Here is a 21,982-nt window from a genome sequence, read left to right as displayed (position 1 = left end):
CGGTTATTGTGCCACAGGTTGGACATTATTACATATAATACATGTAGATACTCGGGTGAAGTTTGTTAGTGGCCTCTCGCAATCTTCACACCAATTCTGTCCCATTTCCATAATTGAGACAGTGTTGTGGGTGTTGACATGGGCATACCACCCTCCATTATTGTTTCTATGCGAATAAAACCGAAAGCAGCACCAACATAGTTTTTTGTTCTCTCCATCTATTGTGCTGATCAATACGTATGCATCCAATGCACAATACAAATCCAAGGGATCTTCCAGTGTCTCACTGACATTGAGTGTTCGCATACCGATCCTCATAGCACCATCACCTTCAGTTGTGTCAGCTTCTATCCCTTCATCATCTCCTTCTTCATCCATGACCCTCTCAAACTCCATCACGTCATCATCTTCGTCGCTTTGGTTGGCCTCGTTTTCAACTTCGTCTATCTCATCTTCATCGACTCCAACATCTTCTGCTTCAACTATTACTTCCTCTAGCGGAACATTGTCATCCTCATCATCTGATTCGTCTATCCAATTGTTTTCATCAACAGCAGCTATTCTATTTAATGCAGCATTTATTTTTGCAGAATTCATCTTGTTGTTGTTTGCTCACAGTTGTAGAGAGTGAATGAATGAACTCTAGGTTTGCAAGTCAACTTATATAGGAGGTGATGCGACTCCCACTTGACTCGTTTAGAGTGGAATAGTAGGAGAAGTTATCCCACTATACTTCCACATGATGTTGATTTGTATAAATAGAGATCGTAGGTATAGGAGAGAGCATTCAGAGTTTCTGTAAGTCATCTCTTAATATTTCTAATCGAATTAGTAAAATGCCGTTTCCAAAAGAGTGGAATGAAAAACCAAAAGTGTGTGTCTACCCAATGATGATTGCAGGGGCTATTGTGTGCTACTTTTGTCAAATAAGTAGACCTAAGGATTCAATCAATCCATGTACTGGTATGTGTAGTGATTGCGTGTTGCGGATTCAACTATCGCCTCCTTCTCATCCACCGAAGCGAACAAAATCGGATTATCGTCAACAACAGTTACAGTGTCTGAAGTGTTCCGAACCTATAATATTTAACAATATAGGTATCTGTAGAAATATTTGTGGTACCTGTGCTGCCGTTCCAACTCCACTGCAACGTTGTTTGCGTTGTGATACATATTCCATGAATTGTTGGAATCATGTATGCAATGCATGTAGAAGTACTTGGGATCTGTGTGAGAAGGTTGGTCAACTCTACCCCAATAGGAGAATCCATTTTTTTCAATGTTGGTGTTTGACGCACGAGCAACAACTATTGAGGAATAGAGTCAAAGAACGTTCCACATCCACAGAGACATATTAACATTTTTCATTTTTTATTATCGTTATTGTCCTCTATTATTAATAAATATATATATTTTGAATTTATTTGTATTATTTTCTAACATTTAAAAATACATGCATGCAACACAAAGTTTTCCTCTTAAATGACAAAGATTGTTACATGCGTGAATAGTTTAGTGAGAGAGCGCATGTGTCAGTTGATGAAAGAGCGCATGCGCTAGTTTATTTTCTTCTATAAATGGTGAGGTCTCAGTAACATCATCACCTTTCCTATCCACATTCTATTGCTATCACATATCATTCCTCAGACCTTAATAATCATGAGCTCTATGCCGCTATTGATTGCTGAAGATGGTTCACCACTTGTTGATATCGATCAGACTGATTTTGAAAATATTCCAGTATTACATTTATCGAGTCAAGATTCGATAAATGATTTTGATATTAACGACTTCGTTAACTTTGCAGATGTGCCAGAACCAAATGAGCAAATTATTATTGAAAATCCGATCGTTTCGCAATTATCATCACTCAAACACTCTTCATCTACCCTTCCTCTTGGTGTTGATAAGAAATCTAGAACAATCAAGAGGAAGGTTACTAAGGCATCTTCATCGATTGTCACTGACTTTAAAGAAAAGAAAGAATCCAAAAGTGTTGTGCGACAGAAAAAACCCGCAACGAAAAGTGACAGATCGAAGAGGAAGCCAAAAGGTACTCCTAAAGAAATGAAGAGTGATTTGAAAGCTGAACCGCTATCTTCTTTCAGCCCCCTCCATCGGTTTGGGGAAATGAAAAGGAAAGCAAAATGCCGTCTTGTAAAGGCACAGATGACTATTGCTGAACTTGAAAAGAGTGAGCGAGCTATTAATGCTAATAATGAAACTCTTGAAGCATTAGATGCCAAGATTGCATTAGCGAAGGTTGAATTGGCTAGAATGTCTAAAGATGCTGATGAACTCCGTTCAAAAATTGGTGAAGATAAGCAATTCCATCAACGTTCGAGAATGCAAGCTCAGGCTGAGCTTGAGGAGTCGACTAAGCTTTATGAGACAGCATTATCAGTGAGAGATAATTGGCAAAAAGAGTTGGATACTGCATTTCAAAGTGACGGCGATTAGTTTTGGGAATGATAATGTGTTTTCAATATCGTGAGTTGAAAAATATAAGCGGGAATGGAGTATACAATTAATTTGGTTTGGTATACACAGAACATTGCGAATGGCTGGGGCAATGTTTACCGCTGCAATATTTTTCAGTTCACATACTTATAATTGAAATGAAAACAATAATGAACTTTAATATTACTTTATTCATAAAAGTCACTATTATATACATTTAAACCATATTTGATTCATCAATCCAAGAATTTTGTTCGCTAGGAAGGCCTAACCACTTTACATATACTTTATTTTTTCTTCTCTTCAACACCTTCTCAATCAGATATACGTCAGGATTCTCGGTTCGTAATAACTCTTCTTCGTAAAAACATCCTCTAATCGGCTGTTCATTCATATCTTCAAGATTATAAGTCGTTGGGATGGTTTTATTAATTTTAACAATCTTGAATAGCTCCGTGGTAAAATTCGCAGTGTAAGACTTTTCAAAAATATGTTTGTATTTACTTATACGTACAATATCATTTAATTGGAATTTGGGTTTACTTTGTCTTCCTCCAATTCCATTGATACCCTTGAATTTTAATTTTGTTGTTGAATCAACATTGATGGGTGCCATACCTATTGTACGATGAACTTTATTATTATATCTACTAGTTATAATTGGAAGAATATCAAGCCATTTGTGGTGACCTCTCATCGAAAATTCCTTGTAGAGCCATGCCTTTATTGTACGAATCACTCTTTCTGCTATAGCTGCCTTCTTTGTGCTAAATGTTGAATAATGATTGATATTATATTCTCGCATGAGAGATGAGAAGCTTTTATTGAAAAATTCTTTCCCTTGATCGCTTTGTATGTGTTTGGGGGAGTATTTGGCTTCTTTCAGTACATGTTTCATTGCATTAGTTACTGTACTACCTGTTTTATCTTTAACTGCTACAGTCCACAGATATTTGGAGTAACAATCTATCACTACAAGTATATATCGGTATCCTTCATTACTTTTTGCATAAGGTTGCAGTTCAGCTAAATCTATTTGCCATAGATCTGCAAAACCTTTGATGGTGGTTATTCTTCTACGAAAATTACGTCTTGCAGGTTTATGTAATTCATTAACAACTTGTCGTTTGACATCACTTATTTCATTAGTCATTCTATTTCAATATGATTAAAGAGAAAAGGTGATAATGTTACTGCATTGAATGATGATGTGACAGTGATCATTACATGTGAATATGTTAATATATTATACCTTCTTCACGTAATTCTTCAATTATTGAAATTATTTCATTATCATGTCCGGTATGTCCGGCTGACTTTGAAGCTACCAATAGTCGTAGGCGAGCAACTAACTCTTTCGGTGAATTCCAGTACACATAATTCACAGGTTTAGAATTATATATTTTCTCCATTTTCACTCGTTTGAGTGCTCCACCAATTTTACTTCTACTTCTTATTGGATATTGTCGTGAGTCTAATAGAGGTTTGATAACTTCACGAAATTTTTTAGAATTTGTATTTTTAAAACCATTCTTCAGATGATATTGTTTATATGGAGCATTCGTTATTTTCAATATTTTGGAATATACTTGACGAGTTTCTTCATTATCAACATCTTGTGGATTCTTCAAAAAAATCATATCATACAATTCTGGACTACCTGCGCATTCATATTTTTTCACTTTATTAGCATCCCAAAATGAAATGTTTCCATCTTTGAAATTTACCACTAGACTTCCCATTTTCAGCTTTTGTGTAATTGGATCCATACGTACGCCAAATGTTCCATCATATGCTGGATTTCTAGATTTTATATTATTCAAATGTTTCATCAAAACATCTTCACCACTTTCATTCATAACAGGTGAGATGTCAGGATCCGAGGAATCGATGTGGGACGATGATGGTGTTTCGAATAGAGTTGTTCTCATATCGTCTTGAAGTGTGCTCGTGTCACTATTCACAGATGATACACTACCAAAAGATTGTTTTCTTCCTATTGGAGTACTCATGGGATAATTTGAAGTAGATTGAACAGTTCCATGATTTGGTGATAACACTGGTGATTTAGAAGTAGCGTTTGATGATAAAACATTCAATGGTTTCATTATGGGCTCATACAATCTTTCAAGTGTCGTACGATTTTCAATATTATCATTCTTGATAGAGTTGAATTTCTGCCTGACAGCTTCTGTTGTCTCTACTAGTTGACGTTTCAAATTTATTTCATTGTTTTTATTTTCAGGATCTTTTTTTGTATTCATAATGCCCTTTTTTTGAATTAAAGCTTAATTCGTTGGTGAAGTGACCACTACAATATTCAGTGATCGAATAAGTTCCAAAAACAAGATCATGGGTATATAAAACTATCGAATCCTTTGCGATATCTACCTTCATCTATTTTTCTATCCTTATCAATGACTAGAAATCCATATTGGTCCTCCCAGCATTTAACACACATCAATTGGAATTGTTTGAATGTTACATCGGGTGAAACATGATCTGAATAAATGTGATGTAAATTCGTCTCATCTTGTTTGAACATTATAATGAAATTGGTATTGTCACGCACTAACTGTTTGGGTACCCGTGAATATGTCTGTGCTAGATAAAAACAATCAACATCCTTATGACGTCCCATACAGAAATATGATCTAATAATATCTTGCTTTTCACATATCACATCATCGAAAATGAAAACAGAATTAGGCTTAGCGTCGGAGGGTTCCACTATTTCTGCATTATTGCTGAATGTATAAAAACCTAATCCTTTTATAGGTTCCAAAACACTTCGCAAGTACTGATATTTAGGTTGATTGAGTGATTTCGAATAGAGATACACATTTCTAAATCTCAGTCCTTGTGGATGTGTTAATAGTGATATCATTGCATTCGTCTTTCCACAATTTGAAGGTCCTATAATGAGTCCTCGAACTGATGATGGAAGTAGTGGACCATGTCTGAATACCCTTTGTCCATTCAATCCACAACCAAATTTCTCATCTAGATTATCTACAGCAAACTTTTCTTTCTGTTTTACAATGCGCATCGTGCCGTGGTTGGAGACTATATAAATGTTATTAGCTTATTCATTTCAATGTGTACCATCAAACGATACGGACGTATTGAAAGTGATCGTAAAATTAAAAGAGGTTGTGGTTTTGTTAATGATTTAATAAACAAACTTCCTTTCGAATTACATCTACCCGGAGGTTATCAATACTGTGGACCGGGTACAAAATTGAAACAACGTTTAGCTCGTAACGACCCTGGAATCAATAAATTAGATATTGAATGCAAAAAACACGATATTCAATATTCTAAGCATCCATCCGATCTTGCAGCAAGACATTTAGCCGACAAAGAACTTGAATACAGCGCTTGGGATAGGGTTAAATCGAAGGACGCGAGTATTGGGGAAAGAGCAGCTGCATTACTTGTCACCAACATTATGAAAGCGAAAAGACATATGGGCATGGGTTGTAGTACCAATAAGAAAAAATGTAAGAGGAAACAAACGAAGAAAAATAAAATTAAAAAAGTTGCATTTGGTGCTGGGATAGTCCATAAAGTGCGAAATGTATTGAAGAAAGCTGGTGGGAATCAATTTGTGACGAATAATAGCAAAAAAGCTATCACTGTGGCATTGCAGGCGGCACGTAAATACCTTAAAGCTGCCGGTGGAAAGAAGAAAATCCGCACACCACGCATAATTCCTGTTCCCAAGATCGGTGGACTTTTACCATTGATACCAATTTTTGCTGGACTATCCGCACTAGGAAGTTTGGCGGGAGCCGCTGCTGGTATTACCAAGGCCGTGAATTCGGCAAAAGCCAGCAGAGCGGCTTTAATGGAAGCCAATCGTCACAATAAAACCATGGAGGCTGTAGCATTAGGCAAACGCGGAAGTGGAATATATCTCAAACCATACCGTAAAGGTTTAGGACTATATTTAAAACCATACAAAGCCACAAACAAAACAAAAAACTAATTGAACCCCTACCTCAGAGGCCTCTTACTGATCTCGATCTCAGTTATTATGCACAAAAAATGAAAATTCCACATTTTCGTGGTGTTTTTATGCGTGATAGATTACCATCTTCAGGTCCAAAACAAAACGAGACAGCTATTGTTAATTTAGATGGAATAAGTGGACCAGGAACACATTGGGTGGCATATAAAAAATGTGGGAAAGAAGTCACATATTTCGATAGTTTTGGAGATCTACCCCCACCATTGGAATTGACTCGATTCTTTCGAAAATGTTCGAATGTAAAAATCAAATATAACTATGATCGACAACAGAAATTTAATACAGTTCTCTGTGGTCACTTGTGCTTGCAGTTTCTCTCTAAATAATTTTCCAAATAAAAATGGATTCAACACCAAAACTGGATCGGGAGGCTATCAAGGGAATGGGGTTTTCACTTAGAATGTTTTCAAAATATGGTACCTTGAAAAAAATGGATAAAGTGATGCTTGCAAATATGCCTAAGGAAGTGATACTTGCATGTGTTGCACATGAGATTGCATATGTTTGGGAAAAGTTGCCTTAGCATCTGCAAGATGACATCGATATAATGAAACATAGATATTGTTATGAGCACCACCACCACGATCAAAATTCAGAATCGGATGTTAATGACGGTCCTATACCTCGGAAATCTATGTGTTGTATTTGTAATATAGAGGATGTGAATATTGGTATCAATAAAAATGATACTTATTACAATACAACACCTTCCAAAAAGTGTAAATTGTCTCAAATGTGCTGTTGCTGTGTACAATAATAAATTGAAATGTGTTTCAAAATATTCATCAGTCATGTCACGAAAGTTCGAGCTACAAGCTGTCGGGACAAGTGTCTTGAGTGCGGATTTTTTTCCACCAATTGAATTGGATAGGAACAGTCGTTATGGATTAGGACTTTTGGGATTCTATGGGTGCAATACAATCAATAATATAACTGAAGCTAATAACTTAGTTAGTTTTAGAATCAGTAATGACAACTCATCGATACCCCAAAAGTTGACAATTGAAATTCCATGTGGTGCTTATGAAATAGAAGAGATCAATGCCGTCATACAGAAACATATCATGTTCAGATTGTTTCATGATAAAAAACCAAATGATGTCGTTGCAGATGATATTTTCTATCTACACGCCAATAATAATACATTCAAATGTGAAATGCGATCCAAATATGAAATTGATCTGACACATCCAAATTCAATAGCAGAAATGATGGGGTTCGCTCATGAAATATTTCCACCAAATCAGATACATGAATCATCATTACCAATAAACATTACAACTGTGAGACTTATCCGCTTAGATTGCAATATAATATCTGGTTCATATATAAATGGTGAAGAATCCCACATTCTTTTCTCATTCGATATTGATGTTGAACCTGGCTACAATCTCACTAAAGAACCACACAGTATTATATATATGCCTGTCAGTCCAGAAGGTCGTCAATTGATTCACAACATTACAGTGCGTATTTTGGATGAAAAAAATAACCTTATCGATTTTGGAAGTGAAGAAGAGATTTTCATTATTTTGGAATTGAAGAAAATCGAATAACTGTTGTTATGGGTTTCATTTATAATAGACAAAATCGCATTGAACAATCCCAAACGAGTTGCACTATCAAAAAGAAAGGTGTGCATAAAAAGAAGCTCATTCCACAAGTGTATGCTGAACAGTTAGCACATAACGCTCTGTCTGTGAGTGATCTTAAATTTTTGAAATCGATTGGATTGAAAGTGAGAAAATAACAATGGTGCTCGAAACAAACAATGAAAAGTTGAATATATTCAATGAACCAGTGCTCGATCATTCTCTCATAAGTTTACATGAGCACACATATAAGCCCTATGGATCACCGCTATTCAGGAATTCGGATGAAATCAGAATTGCAATCAATAATCAAGATGTTATACTAGATATTGCCGAGAGCTTCATTTACATAGAAGGTAAATTCACCCCCAAAGATGTAGCGAAAACATGCTATCTCTCGAATAATGCAATTGCATTTCTCTTGGACGAAATTCGTTATGAAATGGGTGGTGAACAAGTGGCTGTTGTTAGAAAACCTGGGATAACATCTACAATGAAAACCATGATATCATTTGGACAATCTCATGCTAACACATTATTGACATCTGGTTGGGGACTTTCACAATTGAAGCAAGATATCTTGGATACAAACAGTCATGTTTTTAGTGGAAAACTACCACTGAAATATTTGATGGGTTTTGCTGAAGATTACAACAAAAGTATCTTGAATGCCAAACAGGAATTGATTTTGATTATCGCTCGATCATTCAAAAACTCATATATAGGTGAGGTTGATGCTGATTTGGAAATAAATAAAATCGAATGGAAAATAAGGCATATTGTACCAGATGATAAACACAAGCTCAAACTTTTGAGTAGAATAAACAAAAGCGGTCTGAATGCCAAAATCAAGTTGGCGTATCGTATGTGGGACCTCTATGAACTACCATCATTACGTGGGACTTCTTCAGACATATGGGCCATCAAAACAACTAACGCATTGGAAACTCCTCGTTTTGTCATCATCGCATTCCAAAGTACTACCACATCTGAAGATAGAACACAAGATATTACAAAATTCACAACTGCTGATATCAATAGTATTCGAGTATACTTGAATTCTGAAGTTTATCCATATGAGCGTTGGAATTTGAATTTCGATAAAAAACTTGATGCTCCTGCTTATTATGCTTTTGAGAGTTTCCAGCGAAGTTATTATGATAAAGATATGAGTGAACCTCTGATGGACATTGGACAATTTAGAGAGAATCCACTATTCGTCATCGATTGTTCCCATCAAACGAATGCAACAAAATCATCAACTATTGATATAAAGATTGAGTTTGAGACGAGGAAGACCAAGTTTCCAGACAACACTAAAGTATATGCATTAATTTTGCATGATACAGTTTTAACATACAATGCATTGGATGGTTCAGTTCATAGCAGATATTGACACTTTTTTTTCACTCTATCATGTACTGTTTTATGATCTTTTTTTTTTTATTTGTTACTGACTTATATCATGTATTGTATTTTATATCATATTTATTGTTTTGTAATCATTTTCTATTGTATTTCATCAGATTTAAATAAATAAAACATGAAAATAATACAAAGTTTTTTATTTGACATTATTTATGATTTACAGGAACATACAGACTATCTAAAATAACTTCTTCCTCATAATCATCATTTTCGCGACCATCTTCAATTTCCTCTCGATTTTCATCATTCAATTCAAAGTGATGAATAATCCATTCTGGCAAGTATGGTTGGAGGCTATACAGGAATCTTCTTAGGTTCAGTTCAATCATAACCTCACAAAGTTGCCACAATTCCAATTCATTATCCAAAAATTTGTTGCAAACTTCTGCACCACTCCAATAGTTCTCAGCATCACGAAGGCATAATTCGATTTGTTTTTCATCATAGCATACACTCATATCATAAACGCTTGCATGTTCGGCTCCATCACCCAACACCTTCAATTTAGACGACAAATGTTGAACCGATGATTTGAGATCTACAATATCGACCCAATCTTGACTTGCGTACTGCATCCACATCTTTAAATGGTGGAACTGAAATCGAATAAAAAAACAATAAGCAACCTCCAATTTTTCAGTGATATAATACTCACATTCCCATTTTACTTGTAGTTACAAAGTGAGTGTATTCAACTAAGTTAGTAATGTTTATATTTCCATATAATTATCATCTAATATATGAATATTAATAAAACAATAAGAAATTCATTATAATTACTATTATTATTCAATCATATTGAATTTGACTAGAGTTATCGTTTTCACACCAAAAAAACTTTGTAAGCTATGACCTAAAGAAATTCACTATAAATTATTACTATTATTCAATCATATTGAATTTGACTAGAGATCGCGTTTTCATGCCAGCAAAACTTTGTTGGCTCTGTCCTAAATACATGTTGTATCGTAGCTTTGCTCGAAGACTTTTTAAAAAACACTTTTTATTTGTTACTTGTTTATTGTTTCGTTGTTTGTTTCTTTGTTGCTTTCTTATCCTATACTGGTTAGGTTCACCAGGAAACTAGTCGATATTACGATAGCAAGTGACCGTACTAGAACCGTGTTGAATCGCGCCAGGACTCTAGGAGATGTGACGTTAGTCAGGGACCGCGCTAGTAATGCGGGCGAGTCTCGAAGAATTGAATTTATAAGTTTCCAAGTGATGATTTAGCATCTGGAAACACAGGAAATGAATCCGCGCTTTTAAATAAGACGCACTAGTTTCAGGGTGACCTTTATACATAATACGCAATAGGGTTATAAAAGACCCATTGTATTGGAATATATAACAACTCCCTTCCGTAGAAAAAAGTTAATGCGAAGTTGCATTGACTTTTAGGAAATTCAATAATGGCTTTCCAAAATTACTTGATTTGTTCAATGCACCTCCGTTAAATAAAATAATATAATTAAACATCAAAAGCAATATGGTTATGATAAATGGTTAAATATAGGTATATACGAATATAAATGTTTCCACACTTATGGTGAAAAGTCTCTTAATGGGGTGTCTTGATCATCCTCATCGGAGTATTCTCTAATGTTGGGTCGTCTTCTGGGTAAAATACGTAAAATTCTGCGTAAAGACTTGTTTCTGCTTCGGTCTGAAGGTGGAGAAGGTGGAGAGTCTCCAGGTTGTATGGCCAATACTGCTCGTCTTCGTCTTTTGCATTGGTAACAGCACAACACGATTATAATTATTACAACAATGGTAATAGTAAAGTAAGTGAACCAGGAAACATGTTTATTCACAAAGGGTTCATTAATAAGATCGTCAAGTACTTTAGAATTTTGGTCAAGCTTATGTTTTGCAATTTCCAAATCGTCTATATTCAAGTTACTTAGCTTTAAAGGTTTTAAATCAGGCAACTTCAATTTAGCTGGCAAATCTGCACAACAATCATAAGGAATGCTAATCGAATGTGGATCTGCTTCGACATAGGTAGAATCTTTAGCATATTTTGATATAGCTTGGACTTTAGTTATGCCTATAAATGCATTGCATGAAGTTTTCAGCTCAAAAATACAGTTTCGATAGATTACTTCTGTAACTGTGTTTTTACTTTCACAATTGATTGTAATGTGCAATGGTTCTGCAACAATGATTAGCCATATATTATCTTCAAGTTGTTGAATGTTATACCCTTGTGTATATATTATAAGACTTTGACAATTGTCAGGAATGACTTTAGAATTTCTGAATAGTTTCGCTTCACATGGAGCGTATTCATTAATAGGATATACATATAATTTGGAACATAGCAATAGCTTAGGTAATAATGTTTTACATAGTTTTGGATCTGGTACAATAGCATATAGTAAGCTGTCATCATCTTTCGCGATATATTTTGAGTTTACCGAAAGGACGTGATGTAAATCAGTTCTGTTGTCCTTAATAGGGATAGGGAACAGGTTATACATAGTAAATATTTGTGAATCAATTAAAGGTATTTTCAAAATGAATATTAAATTTTGCTGAGTTTGAAAAGCTTCTAACTCGATGATTTCTAAATATTGGGCAATTTTTGAGGTTTTCGCTAGTAAAGGTAGATTATGTCTTTGTAAGCTTTGAGAGATTTCTTGCAATGAACTTACTAATTGTTCAGGTGTTATTATTGAAGAATGGATTATTCCTAATCTTGCAAAAGTGATAGCGTTTAAGATATCATCTAAGTTCTCTTCAATATAGTTATAGCTTATCATGAGTTGATCAGCTAATTCCAAAAATTTTAATTTTATTGTGATTAAGGAAAATTCGTCTGCATAATCTTGAAGTGTAGTCTGTATTACTTGAATATCTCTGTTGAAAGTTTCTTCATCTATCTGAAGTTTTCTAATGGTATTATTAAAATTTTTTATTACAGATGTTGTCACGGAAATTTGATTTTTCATCAGATTTTCAAGTTCATGTTCGTCGTTATTTATTTTGTTTATACAGTTTGTATAATATTCACCATCGGAAGCGTCTAAGTTTCCTGTAATGGCTTTGAATATTGTTCCTATACCGTCTATGATTCCTCGTTTGTAACGTTTAGAATCGAGAGAGATTTCTTGAAATTTCTCTTGAATAGATTTTGAAAGTTGTGTCAAAAGACTGATATGTGTTTTGACTTCAGCGAAAAATGCTCGGGTTTGGATTGTTTCTATATTTTTAGGAAAAATGGTTAAAAGAGATTCTAAAATTCTATTATTATTTTCGTAAGTTTGGTGTAAAACGCTCGTATTTTTGTTTACCAGTAATTTCCAATTCTCGTTGGATATAACCATATCCGAATCTTCATGGTAGTATATTCCTAAGGTATTGTTGATTGGCTTGATCGTGTATTGGGTTGCTATTATCCGAAAAAGCAAGGAAAATCTGAAACAGATTATTCCAGATTATTCTATTGTAGTATAGGGTTTCATTTTATCAAAATTATATTTTGATTTTTGTTTAGTTTCCTCATTTACCACAATAGCTGAATTTTGAAAAATTTCTTCTATTTTGAAGGGTCCTTTAAATTTATCTTGTAGTTTATTTCCTATTTGAGATTCCTTTATATATACTAAATCTCCGATTTTATATTCGTATTGATTTTCCGAGATCCGTTCGTCAAAGCGTTCTTTAGCCTTTTGTTTGGTTTCTTGCATTCGTTTTCTCGCAATTTTATAGTAATAAGATATTCTATTATTTAAGTCTCTTATGTATTTTGTAATAAGGGACTTTTCGTTATAGAGAGTATCCGGGGGTCTACCAGAGGTATGTCCAAAGATTAACTCGTACGGAGTGAATCCATGGGTTCGATTCTTTGAGTTGTTGTACGTAATTACCGCGTATGGCAGTACATTAAAGGGGTGTTCGTCAGGGTGGTTTGACATGTGTATTCTAATGATTTCCATAAGGGTAGCATGGAATCGTTCTATAGATCCATTCGATTGTGGATGGTCTATACTTGAATGTGTCAATTTAATGTCATAAAGATTGCATAAATCTTTCATTAAGGCTGAAGTAAATTCTTTACCAGAGTCACAATGTATTCTTAAAGGGGTACCGTAGTGTTGGAAAAATAACGATAGTGTATTTACAATCGTTTGTGATGTTTTATCTGGGATTGGATATATTTGAACAAATTTTGTCAATTCATCATTAATTGTAAGGGCGTAATTTTTCGTTGGGACTTCTAGAATGTCAATATTAATTCGTTCGAAGGGTGCTTTAGGTGCTTCGGTAATTACGAAGGGATTACTTAGATTCCTTCTACAAATTTTAGTTCTTTGACATAATTCACATTTTTTAATATAGTTTTCAACGTCTTTTGATAATCCCGTCCAATTATATTTATTTCTTATGCGTCTGATCGTTTCGTTTATTCCGCGATGTAAGTTCGTTTTTCCGTTATGGTATTGATCTAATATGATTGGAATTTCAGCTTGACTTGGGGTGGTTACTACGTTTTGACAAATTATAAATTTGGTATTTTCATTTTCAGCAAGAATGTATGATAACATTTCTTGAATTGGGAGTTCTAAATTGTTTTCAAGATGATACGTTTCGTTGGGTTTGAATTCATTTTGACTTTTATATAAAGTTACAAACATTTGTTCTAAAGCATCGTTGTTTTCAAAAGGAATTAATATTATAAAATATTTCCTATCTTTTATTGTTCTGCTGGGAACTATGATTATTTTGTTATAGCTAAATTCTATTTCTTCGTCGTCTATCAAATCTTCTAATATTGTTTCATGAAGTTCAATAGTTTTATTTTGTTGTAGGATAGTTACAATATTTTTATGTTTTTTATCTAGTAGTTGGTCGTTAGTAGTTTCAAATTTTGAATAATCAATTAGGGATTTTGTTTCGAGTAATGAAGTAAATCGTTCGAATTCTTCGTTTATAGTTTCGGGTGAAATTTCAGTTTCAGTGTCTGAAAATTCGTTATCTGTGTTTGCCATTAGTATTGAATGAAATTTTGAGTATTCTTTAAGATGATTGATTTTTATTCTTGAAAGAGCATCCGCATTTTTATTTATTCTTCCAGGTTTGTAAACGATTTCGTAATCGTATTCCTCTAATTTCAATCTCCAGCGAGCTAGTCTGCTGCCAGGATCTTTAATCGAAAATAGCCATGTAAGAGGTCTATGATCGGTAATCAATTTAAATTTTCTTCCATACAAGTAGGGTCGAAAATGTTTGACGGACCATACTATAGCAAGTAATTCTCGCTCTATGGTTGAATACTTTGTTTCTGCTGGGCATAATGTTCTTGAAGCGTAAGCAATGGGAAGATCCTTTCCTATTGGTCCTTGGGAAAGAATAGCACCAATTGCGAATGAGCTTGCGTCAGTTGTTAATAGAAATTCATCATTAAAATCAGGGTATCTTAGTATTGGGGAATTCATTAGTTTTTCTTTTAGTTCCTCGAAGGATTTTTTACATTCGGTGTCAAAATTAAAAGGAATATCTTTTTGAAGCAATTTTGTTAATGGCTTTGAAATTTTGGCATAATTTGGGATGAAACGTCGGTAATATCCGGTTAATCCTAAAAATGATTTTATTTCTTTTACGTTTGTGGGTTGTGGGAAATTTTGTATAGCTTTGACTTTGTCTGCGTTTGGTTGTACACCGTCTTTCGTTATTATGTGTCCTAAATATGCAACTTCTGTGCGTAAGAATTCACATTTGTCAGGTTGTAATTTCAGGTTAGCTTTTCTTAATCGTTTGAAGATGTCTGAAAGTCTTTCTATGTGTTCGTCTACTGTTGCGGAGTATACTATGATATCGTCCATGTATACTAAGCATCGTTCACCTTGTAAACCTAGTAGAATGTTATCTAGGAGTCTACAAAAAACACTTGGACTATTTTTCATTCCAAACGGCATTCTAAGGTATTCGTAATGTCCGTTTTCAACCGAAAAAGCTGTTTTTTCAATGTCACTTTCTTGTATTTCAATTTGGTGAAAACCAGAAGCTAAATCTAAAGTCGTAAAACATGTGCATTTACCAAGTTGATCTAATATGTCAGATATGTTCGGAAGTGGATATTTATCATTAATCGTGACTTCATTTAGTTTCCTGTAATCGATAACGATTCGCCATTTTTGTTTTCCCGAGGCGTCGATTTTTTTTGGGACTACCCAAACCGGGGAAGACCAGGGAGATATTGAAGGTCTTATAATTCCTTGTTGTAACATTTTATTAATTTGATTTTTGACTTCTTGTTTGTGTATTTGTGGATACCTATACGATTTTGTGAAAATTGGTTTTGCATTGCCCGTATCTATGCTGTGTTTGATTTCGTTTGTAAATGTCAGTTTGTCTCCATCAAGGTAGAAAATGTCAGAAAAATTTAAACATAGTTCAGTGATTTTTTTCTCTATCTTCATCATTTAAATGTTCTAATCTCAATTGATTTTTTATTTCATGAGCTCTATCCAAATTTGGTTGTATGGTTTCATCAAGGGAATTTATTTGAAAATTTTGAATTGATTCAATTTTTTCAAGTTGAATATTTTCAAAATTTACAGTTTTTGAAATTGCGTTTGGATTTATTATGGAAGTTAGAAATTCTCCTTTTTCATTAATCTTTACTAGTGCGTTCGGAAGACGTACTTTTTCAATTACTTGAGCTACCAGTATAGCTTCGCAATTTTCTAGGGTCGAATTCAGTTTAATTATTTTTTCTGTACGAGGTTCAATCTCAATGATGTTGGTAATTTTTGAAATTTGTCTTATGTTAGGTTGTTCTAAGTTTTCATTTGGGATTTCAATTCGAATCTCGTTTGGATTTTCTTGTTCATCACCTATTTTAAAAAGTGGTACGGTTTTGAAATTTGTTATGAGTTTTCGATTTTTTATGTCTAGTATACAATCGTAATGTTCTAGAAAGTCTGAACCTAAAAGTCCATCAAATTGTATATCAAGATTATAAATAAAAACTTTGTGTGGATCATCAGTTTTGAAAGGAACGAGTGTTGATTCGTCTATGTGAATTTTTTGATCAGTGATTCCTTGAATTGTTACGTTTTCTTTGCATTTGTTTTTATAATTTTCTACAGTATGAGGTTTGAAAATAGAAATTCCTGCACCGCTGTCTATTAATATTTTGAATTTTTTTGTGATGTCTTTAATGTAATAAACATTTCTATTGTCCATCGACATTAGAGGTTGATTTAAATAAAAAGTTGTTCTAGTTTTGCTTTGTTCGATTTTTGGATCGACAAGATTTGAGTTGGAGTTTCTACAGGTATATCTGGGGGTTTGGTATCGATAGTTGTAGGAAAATTTTCGTTTTGAACGTTTTCTTGAGGGTAATAATAATTGGGGTCGTTATTTTGGTACGGGTCTTGAATATAATCAGTATTATATTCATTCATTTCGTCATAGTAGGGGTTTTGGTCATTGAAACACGCATTTTCGTAATTTCCCGAAAAGTATTCATCATTCACTGTACTATTATCAGTGTAATAGTATTCGGGTTGATGATCGAAGTTTATTACGTGTGCTCTTTGAGGATTCTGCTGAATAACAGAAGGTCTTTGCTGATTATTAGATTTATTTTGTTGAGTCGTATGTGGGTTAGTTTGCTGCTGTTGTCTATTCTGATAAGAATTAGCAGAGTACTGTTGTTGCTGCGGATAAGAATATCGCTGATAATTTGAACTCTGATTTAATTGAGGTCTCGCGAAGTTTTGTCTTGGCATATTATAATTGTTAGAATAATGCTGAGCTTGTGGGTGATTTATTCTTTGTGGATTTGAGTTAAAAGTCTTTTGTTGAAAATTTGGTTTTAGTGGTGGAGGGTTTCGTTGCAAATTTTGTTTAAATTGGGGAGGTTTTGAGAATTTTTGATTTTCAAAATAACTTAGTTGTAATTCTCTTTTAATTCTTTCGGAAGCTGTTAGAATATTACCAGGGTTACTAGCTCTTATAATTTGACCTAATTTGGGCTCTAAACCAGTAAGAAGTGTATTTAGGCTCATTGAGTCAATTAGTTCGGTTTGTGCATTTTTCTGTGCCGGTGTTAGATTTTGTTTATTGATTGCAGAATAGAGTTTCGCTACGTGTGTTTGAAGTCGTGAAACAAATGTCAAGGAATTTTCGTTTGGCATCTGTCTCATGCGTTGCAAGTCTTGAATTAGAGAATTGAGATCACGGGTATCTCCAAAATGTGTCTCTAACAAGTCTTGAATTTCAGGCCATGTTTCTGGGTTTCTGGAGTTTACTACTTCAGAAGCTTTACCTCTTAATTTGTTTTTTATATGCAGAGTGACGAAAACCTTTTGATCGTCTACTGCCATTCGATGTGCTGTTGAACATGCTCTAATGAAAGTCGAAAGAAAAATTGGGTTTCCATCATATTCAGGTACAATGGAGAAAATTTCAACTAGTTTATATGGTTCAACGTCGTTAGCCATTTTATGGAAATTTTTGGAATTGTACTCTCAAAATTATTTTCAGATGGTTTTGAAAAAATTATATAATTATTTCCAGAAATTATATTCAATTGGTGGATAGATATTAAATGTTCAGGGGATATCAGGAACAGAACAGATCACACCATGTACATAAATAAATATTCAAATGAAATTTGAAATAAAAGGAAAATCGAGATGACGACTTACCCTAATAATACAATTTTCATTTCGTTGTGGACTTGGGCGAAGAAGATGAAATCCTACTCTGTAAGCCAGGAGTCCAGTTCTGTAGGAACCGTCAGAGAGACCGTCTTCTAGGGATCAGGATGGGTTGTTGTGGTTTCTGGGTGTAAAGAAGATGAAATCCTTGCTCTGCAAACCAGGAGTCCAGTTCTTGTGGGAACCGTCAGAGAGACCGTCTTCTTTGGGGTTGTGGGATTCTTCGATGACTTAAGGGTTGGAAACCGCCGTTGATGAGATTTCAGCAACGTTGAGTCATCCTACCGACTGCGCCAATTGTTGTATCGTAGCTTTGCTCGAAGACTTTTTAAAAAACACTTTTTATTTGTTACTTGTTTATTGTTTCGTTGTTTGTTTCTTTGTTGCTTTCTTATCCTATACTGGTTAGGTTCACCAGGAAACTAGTCGATATTACGATAGCAAGTGACCGTACTAGAACCGTGTTGAATCGCGCCAGGACTCTAGGAGATGTGACGTTAGTCAGGGACCGCGCTAGTAATGCGGGCGAGTCTCGAAGAATTGAATTTATAAGTTTCCAAGTGATGATTTAGCATCTGGAAACACAGGAAATGAATCCGCGCTTTTAAATAAGACGCACTAGTTTCAGGGTGACCTTTATACATAATACGCAATAGGGTTATAAAAGACCCATTGTATTGGAATATATAACATACATCATCGTATATTTACCACCTGATGAGTTGATACAAGATATATCGTCATCACTGAATTGCAACGAAATACGTTTTGGTAGCCATGTTTTAAATAATTTATCATTGCTCACATCTTGCAAAGTTAATAAAATTGATTTACCAAATCGTGTAGAATAAGTTGACATATTTTCAATTATGTACACTTCATCAATTGGCAATGATGATAAGGCCTTTTGCTCTAGTATTTCAACCTCCTGTACAATCAAATTATTAATTTTATTCAAGTCTACTTTTGAAACGGACATGATGAAAATATATATGAAAATATAAACAATTTCCAACAGACAAATACACTCACCGTCTTCCTTCTATTACGAACTGAATAACACTCTACCAATTGCTAACTGCTGCAGATATATTCGTCTACTGATTTCATAGTGTGCCAGGCATTTCTTTTATATTAAACAGTGTGAGTCACCCCCACCAGGAAACCGTGAAAGATTCACATTGCTAGTTGCTATCCACTAGAGATGCCTGACGTCACAGCCAAGCCCATCTCCCAACTTGATGCGATAACAGTTGCCGGTACGAGCAAGCAATGGTCGTTGCGGTCTCGGAGAGGGTAGACGCTAGGCAAACGGTCCTCGGCTGCCGTTGTGTCACCATCGATAGCGGGGCTAGAGCGAACCTTCATCGCTTCGGGAGAGGTGAGGGCAGACCGATGAATACGCATTACTCTGCCACACGTCGTGGAGTGAACATGTCGCTCTCTAGCCGTTGAACGGTTATTGCTGTGACGTCACTCCACTACTAACTTGGTGCCCTAACACCGATGGAGCATTTATTACTTGGAGGATCTTCGAAGTATGCAGACGTATGTTTGTACATAGACAAACAAGCACATGATGAAACCCTGTACCGTGCATTCTCCTACACACACACACACACATAAACACACAAAATCTCATATGAAAAAAAAATTGAACGATCCATGCACCAGACACTTCAAGGTCACAACGCCTTGACTTCACTGCACAACAAAAAAACTTCACCAAACAACAACCAATAAAAAAAGCAATTAATACGTCATAGTGGTGGGGGAGGCCGAGAATCAGCTGTAAACAACTACTTTCTTTAAATTCTTTATGTGTTAAAATGAAAGAGCCTTCGAACATGTTACAATGTGAGTATTTTGGTCGCATCCAGCTTGGATTCTTTAGATTTTTACTTCCAACTGGTAATAGATCCAATGTTGACTTATCATCTTTATTGATTTTTTAAAACACTTTTGGCACAACATATTTTTCGCTTGAGACGGAATCATACAAACTGATATCGGAAGTGTCTATTGAAGTTTTCTCGTAAGTTGAATGTACACTTTCTTTCACTGACTTGAAACAATGGTTTTTCTCATTTTCAGTAATTATATTTTTTTCTACCGCTCCGTCACCTTCTGCTGCAAAATAATCTGACTTTCTTTTTTTTTTAATTTCAATATTCGTTTTTTTTGTGAAAATAACTGAAATATTCAAGGATGAATTGACGCTCTTCAAATTTTCAGACATAATTATATTGTTTTCTATAAATTCTATCACTTTCTATTGCGAAAGAATCTGATTTTCTAATTTTTTTAATTTCTGTATTAGTTTTTTTTTGTCAAAATAACTGAAATATTCAAGGATGAATTGACACTCTTTAAATTTTCAGAAAATGGAGTTGACGATCTGAATTTTCTTAATTTATGTTTGTTTCTATTATGGAAAGCTTTTAATCTCAATCTATTTTTTAGCGAATTCCGTTTTCCAAGAAATATACAAAGTTTAGAGTAACTACTTTCTTCACTATAATATGATTCTGATAAATATATTTTGAGTACTGCTACAGCTTTTTTGATTTGTTGTAATAAGTCACTTGTCATAATATGGTTTTCGTTATGAGACACGATGAGTTCCTTTATATTTCCGTAATTGAATCTGATAGCACGGTATATATTGAACATATTTCTCTTTTATTCACTCACATATTATTTTTGCCGATTGAATTGAAGGGGTTATATTTTTAGGAAGGATTAATTTTTGTGAATTCCTGTGAATGATTTCTGAATTTCATTCCAAAACGGTTGTTTGGAAAACAAACTGAGTAGAGAAAAGTATCTTCTGTATAATTCAGTGTTCATGTAAAAGTATTTGTTTCGAAAGAATTTTTTTCTTTTGTGTAATTCAATGTTAATATGAAAGTAGCTGTTTCAGGAGGGCTTTTTTCCAGTTTGTTTCTGAAAGTTGCTCCTTTGCATGATCTATACATCCATGAATAGAGTTACTTATTTTCAAATTGATTACTTCCTTTCTTTCTTTGGAAGATTTCCACATTTTTTTGTATCGAGATGGAGTAGTAGAAAGCTAAAAACTTTCTTTCCCAAAAATCATCGGTATATTTAATATTTTTCAACAAATCGTAAGTATAAGCTTTCGAAATTTCTTGTGTCAGAGAGTTTATAATCAATCTTATTTTTTCGAAAAACCATATTGAATTTTCTATAAGACGTTGGTCATTAAAAATATAATTGTGATGAATAAAACAACAATAAACTATGTATTTAATTGAAAGTGTCTAAATAATAAACTATTATTAATATAACTTCTAATCTAATCAATTATGGTAACATACCTTCACTAAAAACAATTTTTAAACAAACAGCTACCCGAACCGAAATCAAGTGAACCAGCAAGTTCTATGTGAAAAATAAATCCTCTGATACAATCGGAACCGAAAATTTACCTACTATTTTGAGGTCTGCAGGTCAGAAAATTGTTTTCAGTAGACATTGGTCTCGTAATCTTGAAGGAGGGCAGAAAATCTTGCAGGCTAATCATTTTCGACAATTCAAACCCCCACCCTTGGGGTGTGGAAAAATTTTCCATTTCTCATAAAATTAAAAATAAACCGTCCAGGTCAATAAAAATTCTTGCAGGTCGGGTCTCCCAGTTATGAATTTCAACCAGATTATTCATTTTCAACAAAAAAATTTCCAACCCCCTCCCAAAAATTTCATAATTCTCAAAAAACTGAAAATACATTTTACAGGTCGGCAGAAATTCTTGCAGGTCAGGTCTCCCAGAC

At 34.3% G+C, this 21,982-nt stretch overlaps 1 protein-coding gene across 1 annotated transcript; it reads right to left on the bottom strand.

Moving 5' to 3' along the window:
* Positions 1-10,537: 10,537 nt before the first annotated feature.
* On the bottom strand, positions 10,538-19,321 carry LOC141481780 (uncharacterized). The gene is made up of 2 exons (XM_074173950.1): positions 18,177-19,321; positions 10,538-12,933 (listed from the first exon to the last, which is right to left on the bottom strand). Exons 1-2 carry the CDS (start codon positions 18,194-18,196, stop codon positions 11,058-11,060), a joined length of 1,896 nt encoding a protein of 631 aa, XP_074030051.1. The 5' UTR covers positions 18,197-19,321; the 3' UTR covers positions 10,538-11,057.
* Positions 19,322-21,982: the final 2,661 nt, after the last annotated feature.

Source organism: Leptinotarsa decemlineata, unplaced genomic scaffold, assembly GCF_025532065.1.
Source record: "Leptinotarsa decemlineata unplaced genomic scaffold, Ldec_3_MD MMD2_tig00000505_RagTag_RagTag, whole genome shotgun sequence".
NCBI lineage: Eukaryota > Metazoa > Arthropoda > Insecta > Coleoptera > Chrysomelidae > Leptinotarsa > Leptinotarsa decemlineata.
Note: the sequence above shows the minus strand (reverse complement) of the source record. Positions and strands in the feature narration are given on the sequence as shown.